The sequence below is a fragment of the Pocillopora verrucosa genome, chromosome 14 (genome assembly GCF_036669915.1).
Source record: "Pocillopora verrucosa isolate sample1 chromosome 14, ASM3666991v2, whole genome shotgun sequence".
In the NCBI taxonomy this organism is placed as follows: Eukaryota; Metazoa; Cnidaria; class Anthozoa; order Scleractinia; family Pocilloporidae; genus Pocillopora; species Pocillopora verrucosa.
Window position 1 is genome coordinate 2,878,118 of NC_089325.1, and position 21,994 is coordinate 2,900,111.

Consider the following 21,994-nt stretch of genomic DNA (forward strand, 5'->3'; position numbering starts at 1 on the left):
ATATAGAAACTATAATTTTAGGGTAAAAGGGTTAACACGTCGATCCAAATTTTCTCGGTTAAGTTCTGACGCTAACAAAGAAATATTAAGCAAAAGTGACTGAGGAAGTTTCCTTTTCAATGACCGAAAGAAAGAAGTAGAAATTTTCTGCCAAAAAGGACAGAAGAAAATTTTCCCAACAAATTGAAACGGGACAAGCCCTAATGGCAGCCCAAACATGTAACTGGCAAACAGTCTCAACTCGAGTTGCTACCTGGGATTTTAAAAGTGCTTATACCTGAACTTTTTTTTTTTACCCGGCACTTAGTTGCGAGCTCATTTCTTTACGTCCTTCGTCGTCTTCACTCTAATTTTTTTTTTATTTCAGAATTTAAGTATTCATCCAAAGGGAAACGAGGATATGTACTGATTCCATTTGGATTTATCTTCATTTCCGACCATTTCTCTCAGATCCGATCACATAAAGTTTTCTCACTCGTGATAGCTTGCGAGGCTATCATCGTTACCGCTTCAGCAGGAGCGTTTCTCCCCCTCCTCCCCCAGGGAAGAGTATAAGGCCTTGAGCATTGCAAGCTAGCGAGAGTTCTGCAAGGGGTTTAACATAAAAAATTATAAGTTCCAGACCCCTGGCACCCCTTTCCCGCGAGCGGAGAAACGCGCGTCCTGCAGCGCTTCGAACGAGGGTTTACTCACAGGTTACACTCATGACAATCACGTGTAGCAGCTTAAGGAAGCCAGTTTTTTGCCGTCTCTCTTCAGATGGAATTAAAGTCTTATAGAAGGAAAGCCCAGGCCATTGAAGTTCATAAAAATGTGATAGAGTCTCTAAGCTGACGTCCGGAGCACTATTTCTTCATCAGAGCGAAGGGTTAACGCTCTGACGAAGGGCTAACACTCTGACGGAGGGCTAACGCTCTGGCGAAGGGTTACCGCTCGAAGCGTCAGCTTAGAAACTCTTTACGGTGGCCAAGTTACATTAATTTGATAAAATCCAAATTATCTTGTTCTACTCCCCCAACGACGCAGCACCACAATCATTCCCTAATCATTCTAAACAGCATATGGCAGTCTGCGGCCTTTCCTTACATCTAGGCAGTTCGGAAAGCCGCAAAACACTAGAACAAAAATTTATCTTCCAAATCGGCACCCTTAATCCCCACGGAATCAACGAGCGCTTTTCATTCAACTAATTTACTCCTGTTTTCTCGTCATCATATTCCCACCAATGGCGTAGCTCCACTTTCCAAACCCACACACAATCCACAATTCCTCCAATCGCTCTGACGAAGGGCTAACGCTCGAAATGTTAAAAAAAAATTTTTAGCTTTTTTACCCTTCGCGGTGGCTAATTTACGTTTTCAACTCAGTTGTTAACACTAAATTACCTGCTATACTCTCCCATTGACACAGCACCACAGTTTATTTAGAAACTTACCCCCCCTTTATTCATTTGACGCTTCACCACAGTTGCGTCAGAAACTCACCCCCTTTTTTCATTATATAAGTAGACACTGACACACAACCCACAACCCCACAAATCTCTACGGCGACCTGCTGATCCTCGAAGAGGTGGACTTTTCGAAACTCTGAACGCCGCAACACTTCAAAATTATCTTTACAGAAATCGTATTTTCGTACACGAAGTCTGCGAAACACGTACATAGTAATATGATTCATATTCGCTCACAACTGACCATGTTACAAGATCATATTACTTGCATGTCCTGTGGATAAAGTGATATAAAACTGATCTTTCATGTCTGATGTGTCCTTAATCAAGTATTGCATGCTTCTTGTTCAAAACTTTGATTTCAAGTCCCTTTTAGAATTGTGTGGAATTTTGTCAGTGAAATAAGCTAAATTTGTAACTGATTTTAGACAAGGATGTCAAGGGTTATTGACTATCGCGAAAGAACCGTGTCACCGCGTACTGGAGGAAGCCGGATTTTACATTACTGCAATACCACAAAGCGGGATGTTAATCAACAAAGTATCGCTTAAAAAAAATATTAAACAACCACGCAAATTTTGCTGCGCCGGTTTGTGTCTTTAAACTAAGTGCTTTCCCTTGCTCGCCGACGCATAAGAGAGACCTCCCATATAAATTTATATGATTCTATATTTCCAGAATTTTAAGGTAAAACGAAGAGTTTCAAAAATTTCTCTTTTAATTTTTTATAACATCAATATTTTTTGTAAAGGTATTGCAGGGCCAAAGAATTTTGAGTAGGGTACAAAAAACAGATTCTTACAACGTTGAGTTTTGGCTTTTCAAAGCTTTAACCAATTTTTTTAATTAAACTAATGCCATGCATTTTGAAATTTGGGGATACAATGATCTTTGCTATGATATACGTTTATTTCAACATTTTTGCCAAAAATTCCGAATTAAAGGGAAAAGGCATAAATCCGCTAAGTAAAGACATAAGAGTTGTCTCTGCTAATGAATTTTTATTTACCGTCTTACGATCGATGTTTTCACTTTTGATGTAACCGCGAAGTTCGATAACAGATTGCTAATCTTTCTCGGGCGGTAACGGCTGGTTACAAAGCATATACTCCGCTGTGATTGGCTCGTTCTCAACAGCTGTGAAAAGCGTATTCGGAATATTTGTTCCCTCAGCTGTCCGCTGCCGTACAGCTCTCCAGTTTTGGTGTCTCTTAATCGAGGGCATGCATGCTCCTACAAGTTCTATTCCACTGTTAATGTTGATATTGCTGGGTTGAATGCTTCTGTGAGTCGCTACTTTTGCCCTGCGTTTGTAGCACTAAAGATTGAGATCGAAAAAACTTTACGCCGTTTCAAAGCGAGTGGTGCCCAATGACCTTGTAAAGAAACGGCCAAGGTTTGCGCTTTTGCGATTCGGATGTCTCTGCAGCTGTCAGGCTAAGGTCAACTCTGTTAGAAAGTTAGCCCATCAGTAGAACTTTACATATTTTAAAAGCAACGCCGGAGAGCTTCATAAAAATGACTAGCCCATCCGGTTGAAATAGTAAAAAAGGTTATCACGAAGTAGCCTGAGGCAAAACTTTAAGTCAGAATGTTTTTCCTCAATTAATTATGCGCTTGGAATTGCTTAGAACAAAGATAAAATTAATTTGGGGAGTCAAAAGAATCACAATGGTGTTTAATAGATTGCAGGATGGTTTTTCAGTGAATAATTGTATTTTCCTCCAGTGAGTCAAAAATTTATCAGATTTTTCATGAGAAGGTGAATGGAGGAAATTCAGTCTCGAGTTACATTAAACCCTCTTTTGAAAACAAAATAAAACGGAACAACGAAGATCATTGGCAACGAAACAAAATAAAACAAGTACACGATGAACTTGTTAACTTGAAATAATTTTTGCCAAAGGAGCGAAATGTATTTCGCCAAGCTCCACCTGCTGTGGTTTATGAAATTGGAAATCGGAGTGAAATGCATACACGATTACAATGAAACTAAGCCGAAGGCGTTTAGTGTTTTTAGAAATAAGCCAAATGGTAAACCAATCACATCATTTGCATTCAGAAAGAAGCCTTGAGACCTTTTATCTATTGTCTCTAACATAACTGAAAAACTTTGTTTCGACTTCATCGTTAATTGGTCGGGGGTACAATTGTAAACAGGGAGTGACTGCTAGGTAAAATAACAATTAAAACAAATGATTCGATGTAAGGCAGCGACAGCTATCCGTCTTCTGTCCTCGATTTGTCAACTTTAATTGTTACGCGCAAGAGACACATACATGCGAAACAGAAACTGAGAAAAAATATCTAATAAATGTGATGTACATGTGATTCTGTCGCAGTTTGTTTCCAGCACTTGCAGAAAGTGATATTTTGCCCGAGAAAGTTCCGCATGCTGTCACGAAACTTTCCATTCAAAAACCCGTATAGGAAAGGATTTAACGCGCTGTTGAGAAACGTCAGTAAAGTTGTGGGAACTTTGACTGCTTTCGAGAAACTTTGGTGATTTATGGAACCGTAAAATATAAGTAAGAAATACGGGCTCCAACAGATAAGAAAAACTACTATGATAATCCACAGCATTTTGAAACCACGCACTTTCTGCTTTCGTTTGTTTCGTATCGCTTTCGGGGCATACAACTTTTTAGCACGAGACGTGTTAGTTGCAGATGTGATTTCATCGGCGATCACCGTGTTTTCGGGCGTGCGGACAAATGTCGTTTCTCCGTTAAATTGTGAATTACCTTGGGTTACGTTGCTCAATTCGCCAACATTTAATCCTTTGTGGTGGTGAACCCGTCTGAATTGTCTCCTTGCGGTGCATAAGATGGATAAGTAGGTGAAGGCGATGATCGAGAAAGGAGCCACGAAACAACTTAGAAACAGAAAGAAAGTGTATCCGTTGTCGACAGAAGGTTTGCCAAATGAAGGTCGACAAATAAATTCCACAGCCACAAATCTGTAACCTTCTCCCCAGCCGAACACTGGCATAATGGCGCAAACAGCTGCATGAAACCAAACATACACGATCATCATCAAGCAGCTTCTATGCGTTACAAGTGTACAATATTTCAGAGGACGACAGATCGCAAGGTAGCGATCGATAGCGACTAGAGCCAAGGTCAATATGGATGTTATACAGAAGACGGAAAGGAGAAATCCCGTGATAACGCACATCACCTCGCCAAAAACCCATATCCCTTTGATAGACGAGACCAGCACGAATGGCATGCAGAGTACAGATAACAGTAAGTCTGTGGCGGCAAGGTTAAATATGAACGAGTTGGTGATAGTGCGCAAAGAGCGATGAACGAGGATACATCGGCAAATAAAGCTATTGGCGACTGCTCCAACTGACATAACTAGCGTTAGAAAAACACTTTGTGCAACAACCACGGCTGTAGTTCCAGATGATTGCCCTTCCTCAAAAGTTAAATTCCCCGAGTCGTTCATAGTTATCTTGTTTATATCGAAAAAAAGCTTCTCGTTACAATCACTGTAGGCGCCTCCAAAATTCTCTATCTGTGCGTAATATTGCGTTGGCGTCTTAGCGGTATCTTTGTTTGGTTTTCACTGTTTTGTATTTATCACTCGGTTTCCGGCAACGGACTTTTGGGGCAATTTACGGGTCGTAAAGGAAGGTGAATTTCCAAAAACTAACCAAAACTCATGAAGTGATGCGAGTTAATTTTCCGGTGTAAAGATACAGTGATTCTCTGTAGACTCCGATGTTCTTAGTGTTTGTTGTTGCTGTTCAAATATCTTTATGTAGAGGATGAACATGAATATTCAACTGAACCAGGATGACAAACGCTTCGTCGGCGACGTGACTTCCTTGAGACCAATTAAAGAAGTGAGCTAGTTCGTGTCTCTTATTCCAGGGCACCTGCCACTATGCAAATATTCTAGGAAAATAGCGATTAAAAAATCCTGCCAACCCTGACTTACCTACATGTTTCCCCCGTCGACACCTTTTTTTCTCATCTAGCAAACCAGCGATCGATTTTTTATTCGGATAATTTTTTTCAGCAGAATTAGTTTCAGTGAGATGATGAATCATCGACAATGTTGAGTAAAGTCGTAAAGCTAAGTCTGTGCCCATCAGGAAACCTTTTTCATTATTCACATGACATAAAAACCTATAGATCTTTCCTGTTGACGTTAAAAAATGCCACCTCTTCACGAAAATAAAAATTATACAAAAAGGAAATGTCTGGAAGGGAAAAGAAGAAATTGAATGTGAATATGAGTAAGCTTGTAAGAAATGTTGTTATTGAGGAAAAAAATTCTTGTTCTTGCCCCAGAAATATGTATTTAGTTTTTAATTAAAAGAGAAACCTACCATTTGCCTATCGGATGCCTTGTCAACATTAATACCTACCGCTGTGACAAACAATAGAATTTTTCGTTCTTGGCGTTAACTGGGTATGATTTAATGAAGCTTTCAGCGAAGAATGGTTTGGTAAACATCACAAGCAAAGACTGTACAAACATTGGTTGCCGTCAACTCGCAAACTTTGTCATTTTACGCAAATTATCCTTTTGCATATAAGACACCTCCCTTTTTGAAAGATATACAACTGACATCGATTTATTTGAGGTTCTCACCACTATGTTAATTTCATGAAAAAAAAAAAAAAAAAAAAAGAATATTATTTCGTAGCGGAGAATGTCGACTCACTGGAATATGCTACTTTAGTCACCTTAAAACCTTGATCCTATTCATCAGGACAGTTCATAGTGATCTTCATTAGAGTTGTTTGCTTTTTCTCAGGAAAATGTAAACTATGTTCTTTTCTTAGAAAAAAAGAACCCTTCAGTTAATTAGAGGCAAGAACGTGATGAAACATAATACTGTTTCAAAAGTTTATTTTAACCAGAAACGTTCTCCTTGGCCTTGGTCATGAATTCGACTGATTCGGAACATGAAAGAAAGATTTTTAGTTACTACTTAAACATCATTATGTATGATTTTTACCGAGTGCAACAATAACATCGCGAGCGTTTCTTGTCGACTAAGAAGTTTCAATAAAAGGTAGTTTACCAGCCTCGCTACCACCGTCTGTTTAGTCTGTGACCAGGCTCTTGCGCATGTGGGTTCAGCTTACGGCCCCTTTTCAGGCACGTTCGTCTTTTGCACCATTGGCAGCCGGTTATGAGGAAAGTTTTTAAAACTCCTTTAATTCAACTAGGCACAGAATATTTGTTATTATTCTTCTGAAATCTGTGTGCAATCCGAAACTTGTCATCAGGCCAACATTGGTGACCATGGTTACATTGCCCTTCTTCCTCTTCGATGCAATTTTCAAAATGCGATCGAAGAAAGCAACCCTCCTTCCCACACCTCTCCGGGTTTTGTCTTTAGCATTCTTCAAATTAATTTTTATTCTGAGCGGAGTTAGGTATTGTAAAATCATAACATCTCGTGCAATTAAATGATGAGACTTCACTAGTAATTTTCTTTATCTTGTCAAAGCTGAGGAAGGTGCATATCCCTTAGGACTGATCTAATGACGATGGCCTGAGATCAAAATCCGATGCTGTATAGTTATCAGTTTTGGTTAGCGTTTAAGAAAAAGTTTTGAACTTCTTTGCATAGTGAATCAGATTGTTTCTAAGCGTATATCTATCCCGCTCCCACTTAAAATCTCCTCTAGATGCAATTTTACGATCGAAAAGAGCTTTCTGTCTCCATGTCACCCTCTCGATAATTTCTCAAGAAATTCAGACTCAGGCGCAATAGTTGTACACGATACAGTCAGCGTTTATGGTTTTAACTTGAATTCTAGACAGCAAAGATCAAAAACTAATCCACTCTCATCATTTACTCCTTTACATTTCCATGTGTATCAGTCAAGAAAATTCAGGATTATATCAAGATCGGAACCTCCGTCTAATAGCTTTCAATTTTCTCATTACACGCCTTCCAGCAAATGTTGAAGATGTTTGAAAGCTTTAAGGAAGAGTTTTTTTGAAAGAAACTTCTACGATGCGCTTATAAAATAAAACCGAGCCGTAATGCTTCGCAGATCATCCTCGAACAATCATGTAATAAGACGCAAAGCAACTACACAGAAGCGAGGTAAGTTTTTATTTTTTGGTTAAAAAGTGCGATTGTTTTTTCCCTTACAAATCCTTTTATTTCCCTGTTGTGCAGTAGAAGTGCAGTAGAAACGCACTTAGAGGCTCATTGAGCGAGCGAGCTTTGGCCACCTGTTGAGTTTTTAAGGCTTTGTACATATCACGACAGCGCAGAGACTGGTGATCAAAACATTTGGCGGGGAAACAAGATGGCGGCCAAGCGTTTAAAGATAGATCAGGATAGTAATGGTAAAGTTAAGCGTGACAATGAGCGGAATACTACCACAAAGCTTGCCGATGCACTCATCTATATCGTCCCTAAAAAGATTCCTAAAGCAAGGCTGCAAGTCTTAAACAATCTGGCGCAGAAGAAAGGGTTTCTCCTATCGGAACGTTTCAGGTTTGTATGCCGAGACATCAGCTGAGTTGTTAGTACGGTGTGACTAGAGGGTAATAGGGTACCTCCTCGAGGAAGAAGAGAGAGAGAACTGTAGGAGGAATTTTGGCACGTGGTAAATAGTACTGAAAAATCAGTGTGCTATGACATTTTGAGATCATGCATACAATATTCAGCGCGACCAGCACTTTCTCTGAATGCCCCCCAGCGGGGGACATTAGGTGCAAAGCAGCTAGTTATCAAATGAAGTCAACCATAACAATTGGTTGGACATTGCTTGCCAGCGTTTGTACAAAATTTTCTTCCTTTGTCCTAGAATTGAAAATCATCAGATTTTCTCGGGACATACTTATGTTTTGCAGAGACTAGGAAAAAAAGCACTATCATTGCCACAATTCAATGTTACCTGACTTTGGAAATATAATGTCTTAAAAATTTCTCTTTTCAGTGATTCAGTGATACACATAGTCACTGGGTATGAAACTTTGGATAGAGTTCATGCAGAGACTTGAAGAAAAAGTACTGCCATTGCCACAATTGACTGTCACTTGACTTTGGATATATAATGTCTTAAAATGTTTCTTTTCAGTGATTCAGTGACACACATAGTCACTGGGTATGAAACTGTGGATAGAGTTCATGCTTTCCTAGAAAGGTAACCAAATAAAGAAATAAATAGATGAATTAATCCATGTTCCAAAATTCTCATTTAGACATGAATGGATTGGCAGAAACCTATTCAAACCAAAATGTGGTAAAGGGTTTGCATAACAAGTTTTAAGATTAAACTAATTTAAAATGGATTAAGTCCTCTATGGCTAAAAAAAATCATTGTCAAATATATGCTCACATCTGAAACATCACAACTATGTTTACATGCTTTCATCTAAATGTGTCTGTTAACTAACAAGAGTATGCACAGTATCTTTGTTACTAATTTTTATAATGCATCTTAAAAGCTATGAAGTGTGAGACCTCAGAGTGTCACAACTGTGCTGGGTTAATAACTCATGTTTTGGAAAACCTGACTGTCGTGTGGGAAATCTAGTGAAAAAACCCCAGACGAAACCGACATTCAGGTTCTTAAAATAACTAAGGAGAATGTGTTGCCATTGTTACAACATATTCAAATGGTTACACATTCTGGTCTTCTCAGACATGGATGATAAACCATAGGCTCTGTTCTTGCATCTTCTCTGTACTGGTTAGTAGGGAACCCATGCACTTCTCCCAAAGATTAAGGAATATACCTTACATTTGGGCCAACCTGTTTAAATGTTGCAGTTAAATAAATAAAACTTGGACTTGTATGTGGTTGGATGTTTGCTACCACTACATATCTACTGGTAAAATCCTAAAATCCTCCAATTATATTAACCAATCAGCACATTTTCCAAATACCTAATATGAAAAAAAATAGGGTCTCAACAATTATAGTATTTGTAAAGAGAATCCCTCAAGGAAAGAAAAGTCCTGAGTTAGTAATGGAGTCATGGATATTTTTGTGCAAGAGAAACTAGGAACAATGAAGCACACACTTTAGAGATATTTTTTTCATATCAGTGTTACAATAATGGATTACTTTTTTTATCATCAGGCAGCCCGCAAGCAATGTAGAAGTAGTAAATCTTGATTGTAAGTAGCAGGGTATGCATTTGCATTATTGATAAATTACATCTAGCTTCTCACACCAGAGTTTGTTTGGAAAATCAACTTATTTCTGTACATTGGTTTTTTACTCTTTGAATGTACTGGTGGTTTAATTTCTGTGATGTCAAGGAATGAATATGACTAGCAAGTTCTTATCCAAAGTACATGTTAAATCTCTGGAGGATTGATTAGTATGTACAAGAAAAAAGTACTTGTATTCAAGACTCCAGATATTTAGCTGATAGATTTAGAGTGCGTAACGTATTAATAACTTTTTATCTCACCAAGTTGTAGCCATTTGATTGATTGTTAAGATTAGAATATTATTAAGTTTATTTTAATCTGCTGACTGTTCAACAGGGTTAACTGACTGTATAACAGAAAACAAGATAGTAAATGTTACTGATAAGGTCAGGATCAAGTCAGTTGGGGAGTTAAGTTCACAGAAATCCAGTGGGTATGTTTTACCTGCCAACTTTTTTTGGAGAAAAATTTAGCTAGAAATTTTTATCTTCAAATTAGTACCTGCATGCTAGCAGTAAACTATTCATGCCTGAAAATTTCTAAAAATTCCCCAAGATCTTTCAAATAAAATTTAATTAAGTCGTTTGAATTAACTTCAAAGGTGCCCTGAAGAGCAAACTGGTCTTCATTGCTTTCCTTTCCCAAACCAAAGATTTTGGTTCTTAGTGATTGAGTTTTGACTTTCCTTTAATAAAGTGATATTTCCAGGCACAAGATATTTGTTAGCATGCATGAGCTGATGTAAGATGAACATTTTCTTTTCATGAGTGTGAGAACTGCACCCAAGCTGTGGTATTTAGCAACTGTGTAATTAGTAGTAAGTTTAATTATGAAAACGTCACGATCAATATAACAGCTGAAGACAATGTAACACTTGAGTGCCTACATGTCAGTGATAGATCAAACTTTTTTATGAGTAGAATTAAAAGAGGAAGATTGGTTCATAACTACTAATAATTACTCTCATGCTGTTCAGCATGATGCCTTCTACAACAGAATATTCTCAGAGTATATTTCATTCTCCAATGCAGTTAGATCCATGCATGAAAATTTTCTTATCCAGGCCTCTTCACTACTAGCATTGAAATGTGATTTTAAATATGTTAACTTTGCAGTGTTGCAAGGGCAGAAAGCAATAAGTTGGAAGAAACCTCACCCAATGAATATCAGGTAGTACAATGTTATAATTCTCTTATCCACATTATAGTTATGTCTTTGCTATCCAAAAATATATTAATTGATTTTCCTAATAAGTTTTTAGACTTCACATTTTTCCCTTGCAGGACAACAAGTTTGTTTGTCAGAGGGCTACACCTTTGAAGCACCATAATACCAAATTTACTGTAAGTATGGGGTGAAGGTCATTATGAAAGCTAAACTAAACAAACTTTCCCTTAATGTGGCCATTCAGACAAGCAGTTTTGCAAGATTGAAGTAAGGTGCGAAGGGAGATGAAGTGGCATTATGGTTAGCTTGCGGGACTTGGTTTTAAGCAAGGTTCATTTGTGAGTCATGGTATGATCAATTTGTGGTCAACCCTCACAATACCTTTCTCTGCCCAGGAGAATGAATGAGTATTGGTAGCCTGTCTTGGAAACTTGTCTAAATCCATGAGGGTACATGCAGTGGACCAGTGTCACAGCCAGGAAGAGTAGCAATTCTCTTAGCTGCTTCACGCTGCAGAAAATGGGATAGGCTCCAGGGGTGTGAGGCCACAAAGTGATGACAAGGGTATACTTTCTTACCAACACAGCACTGCAGTTTCTTTAGAAACTTACCTCCTTTACACTTTACCTTTGCCTAGTTGCATGTAGATTTAATGTTGCTAATCCTAATGTACAATGTGATAAAAAAATTGCATGTTTCTCTCTAATCACTTTGGTTCTTTTGTTAAAAGTAAGACTGAAATATGTGCATCTAAGTCAAAATTAATGAACCTGCACAGTTTCATTTTGACAAAAGAGTTAATGATATGTTATCTTGCCCCTCTAATTTCTTCAGGATGCATTAGAAATACTTGAACGGCATGCAGTGTATGTGGACAGTACTCAAAGGGATTCCAGAGCGCTTGCTTTCAGACGAGCTGCTTGTGCACTCAAGTCCTACCCAAAGTATGGTACAAAATGTACTAGAAAAAAAAAACATTCATTATATTCACTTATTCTTTACAATCACTTTCTTAATCCCCTCAGCTCAATCTATTTCTTTTTTGATTGAACTGAAATGCATTTCAGACAGATCACTAGAATCGAGGAGGCATCCAAACTGAGCAGTGTTGGAAATCATAGCAAGAAAGTGATACAGGCAAGTTTGTCCATATTTGATTATTTTCTAAGTACTAAATGATACTGTCAATTATTAAATAAAATTAATCTGGAATTGTTTTTTCAATTTGTATACCCTAGTTATTATTCTTCTTGCTGAAACAGGAAATTCTTGAAAATGGCTCATCAGATGAAGTTCAAGATATCTTAAGCAGTGAATTTTTCAAGACCATGGAGGTTTGTGAGTTATAAATTGGTTAGTAGGTGAGAGTGAGTGAAGAAGGGAGGAAGGGAGAGAGAGAGAGGTTGTTGGTCAGTCTGTAAGTCAGTCAGTAAGTCTGTCTGTCAGTCAGTCAGACTGTAAGTCAGTCAGTAAGTCAGTCAGTCAGTCAGTTGGTCAGTCTGTAAGTCAGTCTGTCAGTCAGTCAGCCAACGAGTCATTGAGTGAGTTAGTTAGTTGGTCTGTCTGTATCAGTCAGTCAGACAGTCAGTCAGTCTGTTAGACGTTCAGTCAATGAGTCACTAAGTGGGTTAGTTGTCAGTTAGTTGGGCACCTAGTAAAGCAGTCAGGAGGGCAATTCAGTAGACACTTAACACCTTTTGAACTATGATATCACATTCACAGGTATTCTCATCTATTTATGGATGTGGACCTGCTACAGCTCGGAAGTGGTATGAGAAAGGCTACCGCAGCATAGCTGATGTACTTCATGCAGTGTCAGATGGAATGAAACTCACTGAACAACAGACCATGGGTAAATGGTTTGCAATGCATATTGTTGAAACATTCTCAGTCTGTAATTCAAACATGGAACTTTTAATCAGTTTCAACATGGCTGCTAAGACAATGAAATATTAAGACACTCTCACTGGCCAGGATGTCATGCTGTCTATTATGCAATTGCATTCTGTGTCTTCACTAACTTGTAAATCCTTGCCTTCAGTTTGTAGTTTAAGCTCAAATGTGAACAATAATGGAAAATACATTTAATAATTTACAGGTTTTAAGTATCACAGTGATCTGGTTAAACCTGTTCCAAAAGAGGAAGCTATTAACATCAAGGACATAGTTATTAAAGAGGTAGGGTTATTTAAGTGGTGAAAGGTGTTTTATTTCAATAGTGGTCACTGTGGAATATTCACTGAGCCGCAAGGCAGCAAGGTAGATATCCACCACTTCCACGAACACTGAGGTGAATAATTATTAAATATTACTAACTAATGATAACAAACCTACTAACAATTTTCTATGCAACACTCTTTCCACAGCTATCCAAAATTCAACCAAACTGTATTGTGGAGTTGGTTGGAGGCTACCGTAGGTGAACAAATTGTTTTTTATCTTATTACTTAGCGTTACTTTGTATCTTGGTTTCATTATCATCATTATCATAATAATTATTATGTAGCCTATTTTGATGCCACTGATACACAATCAAACATGCCACATGCCATGTGTGCAGCACTGCTGTGCAGAACCTAGTTTATGTTCACAGCTTTGGTTCAAAAAACAATACCATTTACCATCGTGAAGGCCAAAATAGAAGCAGATACTAAACTGTGGCAAAAAAGGTTTTTTTAATTTTTATATATTCTCTTTTTAAAGGTGTTTTGTATTCACTTTTTTTTCAGTTTGTTACCATCTTAAATGAAATTTTCATCTGTATTCCGATTCTTATCTGTATTTATTTTTATTGTCATTTCTTGAACCCAATCCAATCTCACTTCACCAACTGATGAATAAATAAAATATACCCATACATCTTCTAAGCTGTGAACAAACATTAATCGCAGCATATTTTTTTTCAAATTAATTTTCTGTTGTCTAGTGGAGTGAAGCAACACTCCTATATGTTTTCTCAATTTCACATTAGATCAGTAGTCAAGAAGTATCACCAGATAGCTGTATTTATTTAATTGAGAACTCAAATAAACATTAAGGTAGCACAGAAAAGTCTCTTTATTTAATCTTGCAGAGGCAAACTTTCTGGGCATGATGTAGACATTCTGATCACACACCAGAACAATAACAAGGTGGAAGGACTTTTACATAAATTGGTTGAAAGGCTCGAAAAATTGGTAAGTTTTAGAGATCATGGAGGTGCTATTCCTTTTCGGTTACAGGCAATCAACAAATCTGACTATCTCAGTGTCACATTGTTTAGGGTCATATTCTTCATAAGGACTTGATGGTAGGCCGTAACCCACACTTTGAAAGTAAAACTTTGTATTTGAAGAGTGTCAAGGGAATCGGTGAAGGAAGTCAAAGGTATGTTTATCACATGCTTTAGAAGGCTTGTAACTGTTTAGTTAGCCCAGCAGGTATTACTTTTAGTGGTTTGCTCTATTTTCACCAGGCAGGGAGGCCATATGGACACTCTTGATCATTGCTTCTGTATGTTCCAAATGGGGAAAAGTTTTGAAAATGAGAAGGTAGAACATTCATGTATGCAAACCACTGGTGAAGCTGACGAGACAGGCACATCCACAGGTTCTTCTTCCTCTGAGCAGATGGCAGCTGCGGTGAGGAGAGTAGATTTGATTGTGGCTCCACATAAACAGTTTCCATTTGCACTCTTAGGGTGGACTGGTTCTAAGGTACATGACTCTGTCTTTCAGCAATGTAAAATTTCAGTTATAAGCCCCCTTTCCCTTCTGCCTAAATTATAAGGCAGCCCTCTCAGCTGCAACCCATGATATCTAATGTAGACATCAACCAAAGGGAGCTTTCTTTCTGAGAATCCCCAGCATCAAGCTCTCCACCACTTCTCTGCCTTCTTACCAGAGAGCTCAAATTTTTTCCTAGACCAGAGCTCAGTTTTTCAAAGGGCAGATAACACTATCCATTAGATAAATCACTATTCTGTGGATAAGTGTTAGCAAAAGGTAGTCCTCTAACCACATAAAAATAAATTGGATCATGACTCAACAACAGTCAATTGACAATAAGTTAAGGTTAATGTTGGGTTAGGGGAGGGGTAGTTGGGCAGTTGCCCAGATACTGATATTGATCCAATAAATTTATCAATAGATAGAATTATCCACCCTTTTCACAAAGTATTTGGAAAAAAGAAATAAGGAAACCTGGATAAAAATTTAACCCTGGATTAGCACTAATAGGCCTTTGAGCAACTGGGCCTTGATGCATAGCTTGGTGATTAAGAATGGCTCTTAATCCTTTAATGCCCTAAGAGTGACTAAGAGCTGATTTCTCCCTATAATGTCACCCCTGAATCACATAAGAGGGTCACGAAAATAGAGGAAATGATCACCAAGTAAAGAAGCTCTTGACTGTTCAAGAAATTCTCCAAGTCAGCTCCTAAGGAAATGTTTCATTAGAAAACAGTAGTGACTGGAGAACATGCATACTGATGGTGGAGTGTAAAGGGTTAAGACAAACCCTCTTCTGCTCACTACGTAGGATTGTCAATGAATACAACCAGTTGTAGAGATTGCTTTCCTTTTCTCATACCAGCAATTTAATCGTTCACTGAGAGACTATGCATGGAAGGTATTGAAAGTCAAATTGTCTAACCATGGAATGTGGGATCACAAACACATTGTAAGTACCAGTGAGAACTTGTTAATTGTTATGAAGCAGTAGTGTCTAATGGTTTCCAATTGCAAATTGGCCACTTCTAGGTATAAACAACAGCAGTGTCTAATGGCCTCTAATCACCACATAGCCATCCAGAGGTATAAACAACACTTTAAATTTTATTGCCGTAACGTAACTGACATGAGTGTACTGGTTTTACTTGTAGCCTGTTCGTCAAGTAGAGGCCACATCAGAGCAGGAAATATTTCATGAACTGAAGCTGGAATACAGAGATCCACATGACAGAAATGCTTAGCTAGTGTTGAGACATTTCAAGCTTTGAAAACAACAGTTGTTAGTACATAATTGTGAACCATTTAGTGATTACATGCAAACAATGCAGCTGGTCCTAACACCTTGAAAGTCACCCTGCCTTGCCACTAAAACATTTCCAATCATTGCAAATGTTGTCTTACCCTGCAAGTAGAGCAGGAAGATCAAAAGCAACCCTCGTCATCATCATCATCATCACTCATTAAGCCAGTAGGTGTAGACCATCTTATGGTCCGCATAACCCCCCATCACATGCCACTGCCTTGGCCACATTCACAAGTTATCCCTTTGAACCCTAGTACTAAATTCCTCTGTACAAAATTACCCCCAAATCAAACATTGAGGTCACGAGAATAAGGAAATGATCACCAACTGAAGAAGCTCTTAATTGTTAAACAAACTCTCCTTGACTGCTTCTAAAGAAATGTATAGAGAACAGTAGGGAGAAAATGCTTAGTGATGATAGTGGACTAAATAGGATCAAAGTTTACATTTATTACCTTGACACTGCAAGAAATTTCTTTGTCACAAGCAACATTACAGGGGAAGGGAGGGGGGCTTTATGCTCAGAATTTGTTGTGAAATTTTTCTAATGTAATCATAAAATTTTTAGACTAGTTTCAAACTATTTTTATTGCCAGTTATCACACTTTACATGAAGCTGTGTTGAAGCTGAAAAAATAAACTCAGAGAGTATACATTGTCTATCAATTTTATGTATCATTCCCTGATTAAATAATTTTTATTCTGAACACTCATTCACCCAGTCAACCAATTCAATGATAAATAATGTTAAATATAGCATACAATGTATTAAGAAAAGTTGTTTTGAATTTTAATTTGTAAATTGTTAGTTTTTCTTAGGTTTGCAGGATCAAATTTTTGCAGCTCAAGGTGACTGGAATTTCTCCTGTGAAATAAAAATTGTTTGTGATTTTCTGTCCTAACAGGAAAATATGAACTGTCCTTATCGGTTCATAAGGAAGGCATAGCGTAGATGGTTTTTTGTGGTTTTTACTGATTCCACATACAGTGACTATGAAGTGACATTGTGGCAGTAATTTATTTTGTGGGGGGTGGTACACGTTTGAGGATTGATCTGCAAAAATCAAAACCTACAATATTTTCAAACTACCCCATTTAATATTAGCTCCTTAGTCATAATTAGTATCTCAGAGTACAATTTACTATGGCCAACATCACATTAAAAAATAGCCTCCATTTACTGCAACACTATGTTCAGATATTTGTCCTCGGACTTTCTCTCTTCCTCCAAGTTTGTAGTATTCATCAAGCTCATTTCTACCAAAATTATTGTCTTAGGACAAATATGCAATATATTAAAATGTTTTATTTATCTTTCATATATTTTTTTTGTAGTGCACAAAAAAAACTATTCAAGTCATCATACTATCAAAAACAAGTATTGAAAAAACAAATAGGTCCCTTCTACTGCAACAACAGTTAAATGCTCTCCCCACTTGAATGAACTTTGGAAGTAAGACTTCCATTACATTAGACACATGGTTTCAAAATTAAGGAATATCACTATGGGAATATCACTGGATATTTCCCTTGTTTATGCCAAGGCTTATTTAATTTAGATGCATTTAAACCAGTCATGCACCAGCAAAACTATTTGATGAATTGAAAAGTAGCATATATTAATCATATTTGTTCCACCTTTTTTTTTTTAGTCCCTGAAAAACATGACCAGCATGGTATAAACTGTACAGTTGATTGTTATCTTCAAATCAGATATAAATTACTAAAAAATTGCACAGTTGCTGTCAAATTTGGACTTGGTCTTGCCTAATAACTTCACACAACAACACACAAGAGCCATAAAACTTTTGTTCAAGCAAAACGTGACTCTATATAATTTAATCTTGCACACCAATATTAATTTAATTCTTAACCAAACCCGACTGTCCTCCTAGTAATTCAGACAGAATCTGCACCATAAGTTAGTAACAAAAAAAGTATAAAAAAACTTATCAAAATAAAGTAAAGAAATATTTATGAAGCAGAAATTGCCTGCTGATATTACTTTCATGCCACTTTATGACCTTGCTCTTTCTTGTCCCTGAGTGCATCTTCCACCTTAAAATAGAAAATACTGTCAGTTTTTTTGGCCATGAAAGACTGAAGATAGAACTGATGTTAAGTGTTTTTGACAGGTTTTTCCATCAATTTGGCTGTAACCAGTAAAACTCCTTGCCAGAAAGGGGTCTGGTAAGGAAACTTAGGAGTATTTTACCCTTTAACTTCCAGATAAGATTAACAAGTAACTTCTCCCTATAATATTCATACATTCAGCACTCTACGTGGCAACCATTTTGGTCGCCACGGCAAGTGAAAAATATCGTTGGCCACTAAAATCTCAACAAAAAAGTGCCAGTTGGGAACCAACAGAGCATGGTGACTGAATATCAAGTGATTCTAAATTCCTACAAATTATTCAGCGGACAGTAAGGGGAATAATGCTAATGAGATCTGGGAATGAAATGGTTATAGATGTGTTATTACTACACCTGTGGTTACACTGTATTATAGTGTCTACATGTACAAAAATTCAAGTTAAACATACCTTATTAGATTCAATTAGCACAATTCCATTCTTTAAAAACTCCTTCCTTGTTTCCGCAATTCCATCAGGTGACACTCCACGACAGCCATCCACTATAACATGAGTTTTAAACCCTTGCTCCAAAGCATCAATTGCTGAATGTTTCACACAAACATCAAAAGCTAAACCACACAAGTAGACATCTGTAACACCCCGTTTGAGAAGATCAACAAATAACGAAGTCTGGACACAGTCTGCATTATCCCAAAATGCAGAATAGCTGTCAATACGGGGATTGCTTCCTTTCTTCACTGTGATATCATCTTTACCAGGAGGCTGAACAAAAAGATGGAAACAGCTGATGTCATTTTGTGTGTGAACAAAATTGACAAAATTTCAAGACTTTATTGTTCCTGTTGAATGTTATTCACATTTCTAATTCAGTGCTATTGTTATTTCTCACCGGAATTCAATGCAAACTACTTTTAATAAGGATTTTATTTCAGCCAGTGCTGTGGATCTCACTGTCTGTGGCCAACAACTATTTATTCTGCCAATGTTTTGTTCATTATACAGAATAAATTTCTGCAAAAGGACACCAAATTGGTCTTAGCTAAAGCTCTCAAAATATCTATGGCAATGCATACAAAGGATCACTACTCTATGAATGAGAGGGCACCAAGGTTACAGCATAGGAAGGAAAAGAAGCAAGTAATTGAAATCCAATTTTTTTGTAAACCAAAACTATACCTTGATTCCATTGTGGAGCTCAGCTCCCCAACTGTCTATAACACAGTGTCTTGGCCACAAAATTTGATTGATGAGAGGAAGTTTGTCATAAACCACAACATCAAATAGTTTGGCTTGTGCTGAACTTACAGGACTAGTGGAGTGCAGAGGATACAATGACACATTGTCTATAAAGGAACAATGATCTGGTGGATGCCAGTCAAATGTGTAACCAACAACTTTAAATAGATTTTTAGACAACAGATCTTCTATCACTGCCACTACTTCCTCACCATCTTCACCAGCAGGGCAGTGCTTTAATGCCAGAGACCCACTCATGAAGTCATTTTGAGCATCAACAATAAGAAATGCTGATATGGGATTTGTAACCTGAAAAAAATCAAAGATTAATTTGAATTCATAATATGATAGTTCTGTTAAGACTTGATCGTATTAAAAATTTTCAGACACTGGGAATTCTAGAGATTCTTGTGCTCTGATTTGTTGATGACTGTGTGATATCTCACTTTGGTAGCACAGAACCATGACCTTTATGTTGAAAGAGCCATGTTTTCACTTTGGGTGAATACGCTGATTAGATTTCTGGGGCAAAACACCTTGCACCATCTTGTGATTTAGAAAAAAAGTCACAAAACTTCTCTCAGGAGTATAGATGAATTCTGGTGAAATTTCAAGGGAACCTAATGAGGTGGTGATGGTACACCTTTGATGGACTGGGATATCTTTTATTCCCACCACCATGATGTTTGATTCCAAATATGATGCTTACAACTCACACAATTTAAATGATTCAACAACCAGTTTTTTCATTAACTCCTTAACTTACACAAGCAACCAAGACAGAATTTCTCATTGAGGAGACAAGTAATGAAATTGAAGAAAAATATCATTTCAGGGATTATTAGTAGATCTAATTCCAAATTTTCATGAGTAACAACACAAGAATCATGTGGGTAAGAAAGGAGATACAAAATGAGATTTTGGGAGTTAAAGGGTTAACTGTTGGGCCTCCTTAACCCTTAAACGCCCCAGAGCTCATTTTTAATTCCTCTTTCTGTCTGCCATACAATTCTTATGATGCTAGTTCTGAGAATTTGATACTGGATCAACTAGTAAATTCTCAAACTTGTATTTTTCTTTATTCTCATCACCTATTTGATCAATATTGTATTGATATTGTAAGGAGAAATTCTGTCTTGGTCACTCATGGGAGTAAGAGAGTTAAGTGGACACCAATTCACCACAATTGCTCCGACAAAGGGCTAATGCTCGAATGTAAGCTTTCAACTTCTTTCTTTTTCTGTGACTAATTTATGCTATCAACTCAGTTGATAATATTACATTACCAATGAAATGGGCCAAGCTCAAAATATGACAAGGTACACTGTATTATTTTACTGTGAGTTGATTCAGGCTGGGAAGGTCTTTGACTTCCTGGGTAAATCAAGGATGAGTGAAAGAACATATAACTGTTTCAAAAAGTTTGTGAATATCTCGTCACTCCCAAGAACCACGTCTTCATTCGAGGTTAAAAGAAGTACCTTACCGGTCGAAGCCAGTATTTCCACAAAGCTATGCAAGACTTTTCATCAATTCTCTTCTGCAAGTCAACAAAAAAGAAGATTCCCGTTTTGAGACGTGTGTATAAAGTCCAAATACACAAAAAAAGAGTAAGATCATTTTCACGAATAAATAATACCTTAAACAGTACCTTAAACAGTATATTAAATTCGCGTAATAGAAACCTTGATCATCTACGTAATTAAGATTATTGCAAACTAATCGGCTTGTATGTTATCAAAAAGAAAACGATTCCTGTATTGTACAGCTTATATACGCGATAAACGTTATTAAGAAAAAATATTTTACGTAATAACACTGTTAAAAAATCTAATCAATATCATTTCTCGAGTCTTGCAATGATCGAAGTCGAAGCAAGAACTGACACGAAGCTGAGTAGTACTTACCAAACACTGACAAAGCTGACATCGTATTTCATTTTTTTGCTCCACATTCAAACGATCTTTCCCCAATAAAGAGTCCAACCAGTTATTTATTTCGTCTTCTGGTACATCACAGTATTTCGAATACTTTCCTGAGTAGATATTTAAAACTACTTAAGCACTCATTTACCCCATGCAACGCTTCAGTTGCAATGGATATTACACTGAGTTTGCACAGGCGACTGGTTTTTCACAAAGCAAGGCTATAATGAGTTATTACCTAAAGAGGAACTCTTAATTGAGTTTGAAATGTTCTCTCGGACTAACTTCAAGGCATTTTCACCCTCTTTTCCATTTTTCCGGTAACCATCAAAGAAGCAACTCACAGTTTCTAGCGCCATTATTGTTTCCTGCCAACAACAACAACGTGACGTAATGAAATTAGTATGCAGCCAGGCCTGGACTCCCATCGCCCACGTTCCCCAGTCTCCCCGCCCCCACCAATCATTACGTAGAGGATATTCAGGTGAGACAGTCACTCTAGCTAGCTCAGGCGGTCTTGTGTTACAGTGACGCTATTTATAAGGGTTTGTGTGATAACTCGAGGATTTTTATTTCAAAAATACAAAATGGTCTTTCATATAAATGTAATTGGCTTACCTTGTTACATGGTTGTATTTTGAACTATTGACCAAGGTCCTTTTAAAGTAGTTTTGGGGGAGTTAATACTGCTTTTACTTGCTCTTAGAAGAAGAACACCGTAATTGGAAAATATGGGAACTTCGATATTTTAATGAGGATCTCGCTGCGCCATTTCTATATCAGGCCAACGACTTGTCAAGACCTCAGGCCGATCTTCTCCTAATGCAGCCCTCGTTACGGGCTAAAAGAGCGAGGACTCCTATGAATGAATAAAGGGGGTAAGTTTCTAAAGAAACTGTGGTGCTGCGTCGGTGGGACGGCTTATATACAGCTTATATACGTATATCCCACAG

General features: G+C 37.5%; 3 protein-coding genes across 3 annotated transcripts; 1 reads left to right on the top strand and 2 right to left on the bottom strand.

Annotated features, from left to right (window-relative positions):
- Positions 1–2,213: 2,213 nt before the first annotated feature.
- LOC131784381 (alpha-1A adrenergic receptor) lies at positions 2,214–5,596 on the bottom strand. The gene has a single exon (XM_059101188.2). The coding sequence runs from the start codon at positions 4,901–4,903 to the stop codon at positions 3,758–3,760; it is 1,146 nt and encodes a 381-aa protein (XP_058957171.1). The 5' UTR covers positions 4,904–5,596; the 3' UTR covers positions 2,214–3,757.
- A 2,130-nt stretch (positions 5,597–7,726) lies between these two features.
- LOC131784366 (DNA-directed DNA/RNA polymerase mu-like) lies at positions 7,727–16,514 on the top strand. The gene is given in 17 exon segments (XM_066161233.1): positions 7,727–7,931; positions 8,518–8,583; positions 9,526–9,563; positions 9,939–10,035; positions 10,718–10,851; positions 10,854–10,945; positions 11,604–11,713; positions 11,837–11,906; positions 12,032–12,103; positions 12,492–12,621; positions 12,868–12,947; positions 13,136–13,188; positions 13,843–13,945; positions 14,032–14,135; positions 14,224–14,464; positions 15,342–15,428; positions 15,631–16,514. Coding segments are annotated over 17 exon segments (1,758 nt in total). The 5' UTR covers positions 7,727–7,740; the 3' UTR covers positions 15,721–16,514.
- LOC131784367 (nicotinamidase-like) lies at positions 16,384–21,414 on the bottom strand. Its single transcript, XM_059101170.2, has 6 exons — positions 21,280–21,414; positions 21,024–21,151; positions 20,603–20,656; positions 19,057–19,425; positions 18,328–18,642; positions 16,384–17,840 (listed from the first exon to the last, which is right to left on the bottom strand). Exons 1-6 carry the CDS (start codon positions 21,398–21,400, stop codon positions 17,790–17,792), a joined length of 1,038 nt encoding a protein of 345 aa, XP_058957153.2. The 5' UTR covers positions 21,401–21,414; the 3' UTR covers positions 16,384–17,789.
- Between the last annotated feature and the right edge of the window lie 580 nt (positions 21,415–21,994).

Bases quoted from the DNA above. Each gene is read 5' to 3' on its own strand.
- LOC131784381 (XM_059101188.2), bottom strand. From the start codon at position 4,903: ATGAACGACTCGGGGAATTTAACTTTTGAGGAAGGGCAATCATCTGGA.
- LOC131784367 (XM_059101170.2), bottom strand. From the start codon at position 21,400: ATGGCGCTAGAAACTGTGAGTTGCTTCTTTGATGGTTACCGGAAAAAT. The intron at 19,426-20,602 runs GTAAGGTACTTC...GATTTTTTTCAG, and splicing joins GGAAATACTGGCTTCGACCG to GTTACAAATCCCATATCAGC. The intron at 18,643-19,056 runs GTATAGTTTTGG...CTTTTTGTTCAG, and splicing joins AGCTCCACAATGGAATCAAG to CCTCCTGGTAAAGATGATAT.